Consider the following 11830-nt stretch of genomic DNA (forward strand, 5'->3'; position numbering starts at 1 on the left):
CGGTTGTTATCGGGATCAGTAATTAAGAGTTGGACAATATCGGAATATCGGCAAAAAAAAAAAAAGCCATTATTGAACAGCTCTAGTTATAAGAGATTGGCCCTGCGATGAGGTGGCGACTTATCCAGGGTGTACTCTGCCTTCTGCCCGAGTGCTGCAGGGATAGTCTCCGGCACCCCGCCCGGGACCCCGAGAGGGACAAGCAGTCAAAAATGGATGGATGGAAGAGTTTTAAAATACTATTTTTGTTCATACATATAATTAATAATATATATTGGTGTAAATATTGTAATGCTGGCTTGTTATTTGACATCTTGTGACAAGGATTAAATCAAACGTGCGTGCTTCTGTGCGTACAAGAGTTGCTGTGAATACTTTATCACATTTAAATTCAATGTCAGAGAAGGTTATTTGCGGTATCTTTGTAGGTGTATGTATGTATATATGTGTGTGTGGGTGCATGCATGCATGCCTGGTATTAAGAACAGCAGCAGTTAGGTACGAGGAGCGGGCAGGGTCGTCCCCAGAGTGCTGTTGATGATAATTACTGTAGAGAGAGTCTCTCAGGAGACAGTAAGCCAGCTGGCTGGCTGTATCCCTCCCATATGCCACTTTCTCATTCAGGACATTAGACAACAGCACTATGGCTATGCATCGCATGTCAAAAAATAATAGTTATCATTATTTGACAATTTGCTACGATTTAAAATGATGACAAGTGACTGGCAGAGCTGTGACGCTATTAGGAAATGACACTCAAAAAATCGCGACTGGTAACAGAAGCCAAATTCTTAATCCAAACTGATGAACAGTAATACTCTGTAAACAGTGGTGACAAGCAGGTGCTGAACACTGGCGCTTCGTCAACAATATCAATCTCATAGGCACTGATTTTATAGTTTAACACCTTGCTGTGTGCAATTTTTACTTTCCACCCACAGTCTGAAGGCTTTTGTATATACTGTATGTATATAGTATAATATTTAAACACATTCAGAACATTCGTTCTCAGGACTGGACTGTGCATCTTACCTACTTTTGCACTATTTTTTCTTTCTTTCCTTCCTTTGTTTTGTATATTTATAGACAGTCGCACTGATTCTGGAGTTGCTTTTAATCTCATTGTACCTGTGTATAGTGACAATAAAAGGCATTCTATTCTTTTCTCACGCTCACCACATTACACACACTTTACAAGGCCAATTATGAGAACAGAATAAAAGGTAGGGATTCGCAATCTTAAAATAAATAGTTTGCAGGGGTTCACAGCTCAATATGAATCACTTACAGCATTAAATGCCAATGGAACAAGATGCAGTACTAAGTGACAAGCCATTATGGGTAAAATAATAATAATACAATCTATAATTAAAACATTTTCAATCAGCCAATAAATAGTGACTGGCAGGTTTTAATGTAAACAATTAGAAAACTAAAGATTCACGCAATGTTACTTTTTAGTGCATATATATATATATAGGTCCCTGCTATCACATGTTGATAAAATATAAAATTTCCATAATAAAAATCAACTCCAGGCTTCCCAAATACTGTGATAAATTAAGCATGATGAGGACATATACTATTTGACATGCAGCTCATTTTTATGTGACACTTATTTAAATATCTTGTGTGACATCTTGCACAAAAGTGCACTTTAATTGTTTTTAACTTTTGTACTGGTGTTCTGTATGAAAAGTACACTTTAATTTAGTGTTGTTATGATACGTCATCTTAGTGACATCATGCACAAAAGTGCACTAATAGCTTGTTTTAAAATGCATCTGACAATCTTGCACTTTCTGTTTGGAAATGACATGAATGTTTGTGCCACTGCTTTATAACTCTTATATAAATACACTTTTGGTCAATTGACATAGTTGTGATTTCCCTCTCTGCATGAAAGTTTAAAATAAGTATATATTATGCAGTATGAAGAAGAATGTTTTAATGTAGACACAGAATAATCATACTGCTGTGATTATATGCATCAAGTGTTAATTCAAGGCTAAGGCAAAATATTGAGATATATATCGTGTATCACGATATGACCTAAAAATATCGAGATATAAAAAAAAGGCCATATCGCCCAGCCCTTATATATATATATATATATATATATATATATATATATATATATATATATATATATATATATATATATATATATATATATAGGGTGTTAACGGTACACAAAAACATTTCGATTTGGTACGTACCTTGATTTAGAGGTCACAGTTTGGTTCATTTTCGGTACAGTAAGAAAACAACAAAATGTAAATTTGTTGGTTATTTATTTACCAAATTTGCAAAATCTTCCACCAAAAATAGTTTTCTTATTGGACTATTTGATGTGCGGTAAGGGGAACCTTGGATAGGTCAATAATTCATAATAACTTTGATTTTGATTCAATATTATGTTTTGAGCCATGACAAATTGAAAGAAAAAAAACAGCTTTGTTTTATTAGTCAACATTGGAACTTTTTCTAAATTACATTTAACTTTTAAGCTTTTTTATTTAATTTTTGTTATGTTTTTGTTTATTTCAACAGTATTCTTAGAATGTGCCGTGGGCCTTTAAAACATTAGCTGTGGGCCGCAAATGGCCTATGTGGCTCACTTTTGACACCCCTGCTATAGATAATAAAAAATAAAATCTGATAAATCTATGGATAAAAAGCAGAGCCTGGCGACGCATGCGCGTTTATCATAACTCTCTCGCTCGCTCTGTCTCTGCCCCTCCCTCACGAATGTTGCTGCGTGCACAATTTCTTTGGTTTTTAACCCCTTCTTAACCTCAAACGTACATTGAAAATACACGCAACTCTAACTTAAAATGCCGGACATTTGAGGCATTTAAGAAACTCCACCCGGACAGAGGACATTTCTGGTGAAAAGAGGAGGTATGGTCAGTCTATCGTAGCCCGGTTGCTGCTAGCATGCTGTGTGTTGCGCCTCGGTGTGCATTGTTTACACAACGTGCGGTACGCTACTTAATATGTCCGTGTGGAAACTTGTTCGGTACACCTCCGAACCGAACCAAAACCCCCGTACCGAAACGGTCCAATACGAATACACGTACCGTTACACCCCTAATACAAACCCTGTTTCCATATGAGTTGGGAAATTGTGTTAGATGTAAATATAAACGGAATACAATGATTTGCAAATCATTATCAACCCATATTCAGTTGAATATGCTACAAAGACAACATATTTGATGTTCAGACTGATAAACTTTTTTTTTTTTTGCAAATAATCATTAACTTTAGAATTTGATGTCAGCAACACGTGACAAATAAGTTGGGAAAAGTGGCAATTAATTCTGATAAAGTTGAGAAATTCTCATCAAACACTTATTTGGAACATCCCACAGGTGTGCAAGCTAATTGGGAACAGGTGGGTGCCATGATTGGGTATAAAAGCAGCGTCCATGAAATGCTAAGTACTTCACAAACAACGATGGGGCGAGCTGTCGTATTTTACGCTTCATAATAAGCCACACATTTTCGATGGGAGACAGGTCTGGACTGCAGGCGGGCCAGGAATGTACCCGCACTCTTTTACTACAAAACCACGCTGTTATAACACATGGCTTTGCATAGTCTTGCTGAAATAAGCATGGGCGTCCATGATAACGTTGCTTGGATGACAACATATGTTGCTCCAAAACCTGTATGGACTTTTCAGCATTAATGGTGCCTTCACAGATGTGTAAGTTACCCATGCCTTGGGCACTAATACACCCCCATACCATCACAGATGCTGACTTTTAAACTTTGCGCCTATAACAATACGAATGGTTATTTTCCTCTTTGTTCTGGAGGACACCACGTCCTCTGTTTCCAAATATAATTTGAAATGTGGACTCGTCAGACCACAGAACACCTTTCCACCTGGCATCATTCCATCTTAGGTGAGCTCGGGCCCAGCGAAGCCAGCGGCGTTCCTTGGTGTTGTTGATAAATGGCTATGGCTTTGCATAGTAGAGTTTTAACTTGCACTTACAGATGTAGCGACCAACTGTAGTTACTGACAGTGGTTTTATTAAGTGTTCCTGAGCCCATGTGGTGATATCCTTTACACATTGATGTCGGTTTTTGATGCAGTACCGCCTGAGGGATCAAAAGTTTGTGATATCATCGCTTACGTGCAGTGATTTCTCCAGAATCTCTGAACTTTTTGATGATTTTACGGACCGTAGATGGTAAAATCTCTTAATTCCTTGCAATAGCTCGTTGAGAAATGTTGTTCTAAAACTGTTCGACAATTTGCTTACAAAGTGGTGACCCTCCCCCATCCTTGTTTGTGAATTACTTAACATTTCATGGAAGCTGCTTTTATACCCAATAATGGCACCCACCTGTTCTCAATTAGCCTGCACACCTGTGGGATGTTCCAAATAAGTGTTTGATGAGCATTCCTCAACTTTATCAGTATTTATTGCCACCTTTCCCAACTTATTTGTCACGTGTTGCTGGCATCAAATTCTAAAGTTAATGATTATTTGCAAAAAAAAAAAAAATGTTTATCACTTTGAACATCAAATATGTTGTCTTTGTAGCATATTCAACTGAATATGGGTTGAAAATGATTTGCAAATCCTCGTATTCCGTTTATATTTACATCTAACACAATTTCCCAACTCATATGGAAATGGGGTTTGTATATATATTATATATTGCCCAGCCTATATTCTCACGCTGTACATTTCATAAAGTCATCACTTTGCACAATGTAATTATGTGTGCATAATGATAGTGATCATTTACTATTGTGGACATTGACTAGTTTAATCAGAAGGAGCGTGTTGTGCAAAGTCCCAATAGCAGTCTGCAACAGCTCAAAGTGCAATGCAGAAGTTAATATTTACACTGCGATCGTGTGGGAAAACGGTGGCGCGTCCTTGACTTGAAGCGATTAACTATTCCAGGCTTCCAGACACATGTTAAAATAGTGGAATGAGGAGAATGTGAAAAGGTCAATGCAGTTAATGAAGGGTGCAAGCCCAGGTGTCTTTAAGGCAGGGGTCACCAACCTTTTTGAAACCAAGAGCTACTTCTTGGGTGCTGATTAATGGAAAGGGCTACCAGTTTGATTAACACTTAAATAAATTGCCAGAAATAGCCAATTTGCTCAATTTACCTTTAATAAATAAATCTATATATATAAAAAATTGGTATTTCTGTCCGTAATTCCGTCGTACATTTTTTTTTCCTTTTACGGAAGGTTTTTTGTAGAGAATAATTGATGAAAAAAAAAACACTTATTGAATGGTTTAAGAGGAGAAAACAAGAAAAAAATTCAAATTAAAATTTGAAACATATTTTATCTTTAATTTCGACTCTTTAAAATTCAAAATTCAACCGAAAAAAAGAAGAGAAAAACTAGCTGATTCGAATCTTTTTGAAAAAATTAAAAGAATAATTTATGGAACATCATTAGTAATTTTTCCAGATTAAGATTAATTTTTAGAATTTTGATGACATGATTTAAATAGGTTTAAATCCAATCTGCACTTTGTTGGAATATATAACAAATTGGACAAAGCTATATTTCTAACAAAGACAAATCATTATTTCTTCTAGAATTTCCAGAACAAAAAATTTCAAACAAATTCAAAAGACTTTAAAATAACATTTTGATTTGATTCTACAGATTTTCTAGATTTGCCAAAATATTTTTGGGGAATTATAATCATAAGTTTGAAGAAATATTTCACAAATATTCTTCATCGAAAAAACAGAAGCTAAAATTAAGAATTAAATTAAAATTTATTTATTATTCTTTACAATAAAAAAATAAATTTACTTGAACATTGATTTGAATTGTCAGGAAAAAAGAGGAAGTAATTTAAAAGGTAAAATGGTATGTGTTTGAAAATCCTAAAATCATTTTTAAGGTTGTATTTTTTCTCAAAAATTGTCTTTCTGAAAGTTATGAGAAGCAAAGTAAAAAAATAAATTCATTTATTTAAACAAGTGAACACCCAGTCTTTAAAATATTGTCTTGGATTTTCAAATTCTATTTGAGTTTTGTCTCTCTTAGAATTGAAAATGTCGAGCAAAGAGATACCAGCTTGCTAGTATATAAATATAATTTAAAAAAATAGAGGCAGCTCACTGGTAAGTGCTGCTATTTGAGCTATTTTTAGAACAGGCCAGCGGGCGACTCATCTGGTCCTTACGGGCTACCTGGTGCCCGCGGGCACCGCGGTGGTGACCCCTGCTTTAAGGTAACCTGTAAGGCAGGGGTCGGGAACCTTTTTGGCTGACAGAGCCATGAAAGCCAAATATTTAAAAATGTATTTCTTTGAGAGCCATATACCATATTTTCGGACTATATGTCGCAGTTTTTTTCATAGTTTGGCTGGGTGTGCGACTTATACTCAGGAGCAACTTATGTGTGAAATTATTAACACATTAACGTCAAATATCAAATATTATTTGGCTCATTCACGTGAGAGACTAGACCTATAAGATTTCATCAGATTTATGGATTAGGAGTGACAGATTGTTTGGTAAACGTATAACATGTTCTATATGTTATAGTTATTTGAATGGCTCTTACCATAATATGTTACATTAACATACCAGGCACCTTCTCCGGTGGTTATTTATGCGTCATATAACGTAGACTTATTCAGCCTCTTGTTCACTATTCTTTATTTATTTTAAATGGCCTTTCAGATGTCTATTCTTGGTGTTGGTTTTTCCATCCATCCATCCATTTTCTACCGCTTATTCCCTTTCGGGGTCGCGGGGGGCGCTGGCGCCTATCTCAGCTACAATCGGGCGGAAGGCGGGGTACACCCTGGACAAGTCGCCACCTCATCGCAGGGCCAACACAAATAGACAGACAACATTCACACTCACATTCACACTTATCAAATAAATTTCCCCCCAAAATGCGACTTATACTCCAGTGCGACTTATATATGTTTTTTTTCCTTCTTTATTATGCATTTTCGGCAGGTGCGACTTATACTCCGAAAAATCCGGTAATATTTTTTAACACTGAATACAACTAAATGCGTGCGTATTTAAGTAAGACCTACATTTTTAGAGTATAATAAGTCTTTTATTCTTTTTAATAACATTTTTATTCTGAAGCTAACCAATAATAAATAAAATACTTCTTAATGCGACTTGTTCAACTGGTGGGGTAGAAAATGGATGAGCATGTTTTTATATTTTCAACGTTGTTTTTAACACGTACCATGAATTGGTTTACGTGGACCCCGACTTAAACAAGTTGAAAAACTTATTCGGGTGTTACCATTTAGTGGTCAATTGTACGGAATATGTACTGTACTGTGCAATCTACTAATAAAAAGTATCAAACGTGGACCCCGACTCAAACAAGTTGAAAAAGCTATTCGGGTGTTACCATTTAGTGGTCAATTGTACGGAATATGTACTGTACTGTGCAATCTACTAATACAAGTTTCAATCCATCAATCAATCGATCAAAACTGTGATTACCAGCGGAATTATTCATTACTTATCGTGTTAAGCAATCAGGGTATCTGCAGGTTTCAGCAAGTCAAATTTAAGACTTTTTAAGACCTTTTTAATGCCACCTTCAATGAAATATAAGACCGAAAAAAATTATAAAAAATCTATAAATATAAGCGAAGTTTGGGGATCCCACTGTACTACAACCTCAATGACAATCAGTCAAGTTTACTTTTTGTATTTTTAGTAATAAATAAACTGATAAGCACCACTCTGCCAAACAGCTTATCAAAAATCTTGAGAGATCCAAAAACTTTGACATCCAAAACAAACAAACCAACACCAACGCCAGTAAAAACATAGTAACCGAGGTGAGGGTAAAAATAAATTACATTTCATTAACACATACCGAGTCTCGTTGACTTGGTCGAAGAGCAGGTTTTGGATGTGAGGTGCTAATCCGTGTCTCGTAATATATGCTGTTTTATCCTTTCCGCAGGAAAATGTATTAGCAACCTGAGAATCAGGAAACATCACACAAAAACAGATCGCCAATCCCGTCATTTGAGGTGTAGGATTGATGTTTCACCACAGTGTGCAAGATCCATAACACCTCGGATTTTAATGTTGCTGTCCCGCCGAAGATTAGTGTCAGGTCAGTGCTGCTAGCGGCAGTTGTTGCTAGCTGGGGGTGCGTTGGCGCTGGACCCACGCAGAACTGAGAGATGCCCGGTGTTTGTTTTTGGCTCTCTGCCGCGATTTTATGCTTACCGCACTGCATGTGCAATTCGACCGCTCTAATTCCCATGGTGCCAAGTTTGAAATCCCTCTTACAAAGTATGCACCTGGCCTCCTCAGGATTGGCAACAGGCTTAAGCCATCTTTTAAACCGGCTGTCCTCCAGCCAACGCTCGCAAAACTTGCATTTCCCCATGCTGACTTAAAGGCGGGACGCGAGGAAGAAAGGAAGGAGTCTACGCGCGACTGACACTGACACTTTTACTCAAAGACGTGCCCCGAAAAAAAGTACTGAATTTAAGACCATCTTAGGAATTTCTAATAAATGTAATACTTTTTAAGGACTTGATTTTAGACACATGAATTTAAGACTTTTTAAGGATCCGCAGATGCCCTGGCAATGTCCTCAATATTTGCACCTGGCTCGCTGACAACAAGCTATCCATACACTTAGGTAAATCGGAATCCATCCTATTTGGGTCCCATATCAAACTTAAGAAGGTCAGTGACTTCACTATAAAAGTGGGTGACATTGTGATCACCAGGAAGGATGAGATCATCTACCTAGGTTCCATTCTAGAGGCTAATCTTTCCTGTGATAAAATGGCAACCAAGGTGATCAAAAAGGTCAACCAAAGAAGGAGATTCCTCTAAAGAATCTCCTCTCTGGTCAACAAAAGCACCTTGATGATTCTAGCGGGAACGCTCATTCAACCCTTCTTCGATTACGCTTGAACCTCCTGGTACCCCAGCACCTCCAAAACCCTCAAATCTAGACTCCAAACATCCCAGAATAAGCTAGTCCGGTTACTTTTAGACCTCCACCCCAGATCACACCTCAATCCAACCCACTTCTCCAAAGTGGGCTGGCTCAGGGTGGAGGACAGAGTAAAACAACTTGCACTGAGCCTAGTCTATAAAATCCGCTACACCTCCTTGATACCGAAGTACATGTCAAACTACTTCCTTAACGTAAATGACCACCATAACCACAACACCAGGGGGAGCTCCACAAACCACGTTAAACCCAGATTCAGATCTAACAAAGGTCTTAACTCATTCTCTTTCTATGCCACATCGATGTGGAATGCACTCCCAACAGCTATAAAAGTAAGTGCATGTCTATATTCCTTCAAAACCGCTCTAAAACAACACCTCTAGGCAACTTGAACACTTTACTAATACCCTCCTCCATTCACATCCCATCTCCCCGGATTATAAACAACTCAAATGTACTTCTAATGTATATACTTGTTCTTATGCTATGTGAACTCACTATGTTCTCTGCTGGCTGTACATATCCTACTAAATAAGACCTACACTGTTTCAATGTCCACATTTCTCTGTTGATGCAATTGTTGATGACTGAAGTACTGATATCAACCAAAGCTCCTCATCCAACCCCCCGATTGTAAATAATGTAAATAATTTAATGTACATACTATGATGATTAACTTGTGTGATGACTGTATTATGCTGATAGTATATATTTGTACCATGAATTGATTAACGTTTGTCCCCGACTTAAACAAGTTGAAAAACTTATTCGGGTGTTACCATTTAGTGGTCAATTGTACGGAATATGTACTGAACTGTGCAATCTACTAATAAAAGTATCAATCAATCAATCAATCAAAGTCAGCTAAGATTTATCTGAGAGCCAGATGCAGTCATCAAAAGAGCCACATCTGGCTCGAGAGCCATAGGTTCCCTACCCCTGCTGTAAAGTTATAGACATGACCTTCTTTGACAGAAAGGTTGATCTACGAAACATGCACGCACAATTACTACATGAAAACATTGTTTTATTAACAACTAAGTGTCTTTTGCAACTTTACTCAGCCATGCCTTTCTGGACGGGCTAATGCTAAAAGAGCTCATAGCAGACCATGACAACGCGCGCACATGGATGAAAACCGGCATGAGAGGGCAGACGCGCATTCCGAAGAGATAGATGAAAAGGGTACCTTGAGTTTGTGAAGAAGTAGGTGCTTGGAGGAGGTTGCCCTCAAACCAGTCGCTGCAGCTCGCCAAGCCACGGATGCCGCCATGTCGACACGGAAGTCTGAGTGGAGGCGACGTCACTCTGATGCGCGCCAACTGACAGAGATGGGCGGGGCTTGGCTTTTTTTTTTTTTTTAAATCAGGGGTCTCAAACTCAATTTACCTGGGGGCCACTGGATACAGAAACTGGGTGAGGCTGGGCCACAAGAAAAGATCTTAATTTATTTTTTTTAATGAATTCACCTTCTATGAATGGCTTTCCTGCCCTAGCAACATACTTGCCAACCCTCATCATTTTTCTGGGAGACTCCTGAATTTCAGTACACCTCCCAACAATCCACCGCAGTGGTTCTCCAACCTTTTTTCAGTGATGTACCCCCTGAGAACATTTTTTTAATTCAAGTACCCCCTAATCCAGAGGTGTCAAACTCAAATACAGAGTGTTACAATGTTTTCCCCAATTCTCTGCCTGTTTCTCCAATCAAGTATTTGAACACTTTTACCTTTGTCTTGTCGTCAGAATCTGCTAACGTTATGTCCACATACAGTGAAAACTCATCTTTCCACGTCTTCCATGTTTTCGCCAGGCAAGTAGAATTCCAGTCCAATGTGGCGGGAGGTTTCAAACCGAATGCATCCATCGTTCTTTTTCGTTGTAAAATGCTGTCTTCGGCTTCCTCCTTCACCTCAACTTCTTCATCTGACATTCGTAAGCGTTGTTGTGTTCGGATTTACCGCTGCCACCATGTTTTAATGTTAGATATCTTATTAAATGAAGACTGGCGACGACGATGATTTTTTATTTTTTATTTATTTTTTTTTTCAAAAAAGGGGAGATGTTACAATGTATGGGTTTCACCCGGTGGGATTTGAGGGGTGCACCAGGATGTTCACATTATTCTGGAGTTACCCGGTAAAATGACAGAACGGCAACTCTGTGTGTGCGTCTTCATTTAATAAGATATCTAACATTAAAACACAGAGTGGGCCAAAATTTAAAATGGAATTAAGCCGCGGGCCAAGGTTGAACAAATGAACCTTTTAAGAGGGATCCAAAAAAGTTTTGCATTGAATATCGAACAAGCAATGCTTATATAACTTTATAGTGACATGCAAAGTCGAGTTTCAAATTATCCATCCAGCCATACATTTTCTACCGCTTGTCCCTTCTGGGGTCGCTGCAGCCTATCTCAGCTGCATTCGGGCGGAAGGCATCGTACACCCTGGACAAGTCGCCACCTCATCACAGGGCCAACACAGATAGAGAGACAACATGCACACTAGGGCCAATTTAGTGTTTCCAATCAAGCTATCAATAATGATTTAAAAATATCAATAGCATATCAAATAAAATTCAAATAAAAATTGGAGGGCGGGGTCAGGTTTGGTGGTAGAGGGGGTGTATATTATAGCATCCCGGAAGAGTTAGTGCTGCAAGGGGTTCTGGGTATTACGTGTGTTACGGTGCAGATGTTCTCCCGAATAGTGTTTGTCATTCTTGGTCGGTGTGGCTTCACAGTGTGGCGCATATTTTTAACGGTGTTAAAGTCGTTTATACGGCCACTCCCAGTGTGACCTGTATGGCTGTTGACCAAGTATGCATTCATTTGTGTATGTTGAAGCCGCAGGT

The 11830-nt window shown here is 38.1% G+C and overlaps 1 protein-coding gene across 3 annotated transcripts in view; it reads right to left on the bottom strand.

Moving 5' to 3' along the window:
* Positions 1-10292, bottom strand: part of suclg2 (succinate-CoA ligase GDP-forming subunit beta) — a 225093-nt gene extending 214801 nt beyond the window's left edge. For all 3 annotated transcript variants that reach the window (XM_061874945.1, XM_061874947.1, XM_061874946.1), the window contains exon 1: positions 10164-10292. In XM_061874945.1, the coding sequence (XP_061730929.1) occupies positions 10164-10247 (84 nt within the window). In that variant the 5' untranslated portion in view covers positions 10248-10292. The remainder of the gene's footprint in view (positions 1-10163) is intronic.
* Between the last annotated feature and the right edge of the window lie 1538 nt (positions 10293-11830).

The sequence above is a fragment of the Nerophis ophidion genome, linkage group LG16 (assembly GCF_033978795.1).
Source record: "Nerophis ophidion isolate RoL-2023_Sa linkage group LG16, RoL_Noph_v1.0, whole genome shotgun sequence".
NCBI classification, from domain to species: domain Eukaryota; kingdom Metazoa; phylum Chordata; class Actinopteri; order Syngnathiformes; family Syngnathidae; genus Nerophis; species Nerophis ophidion.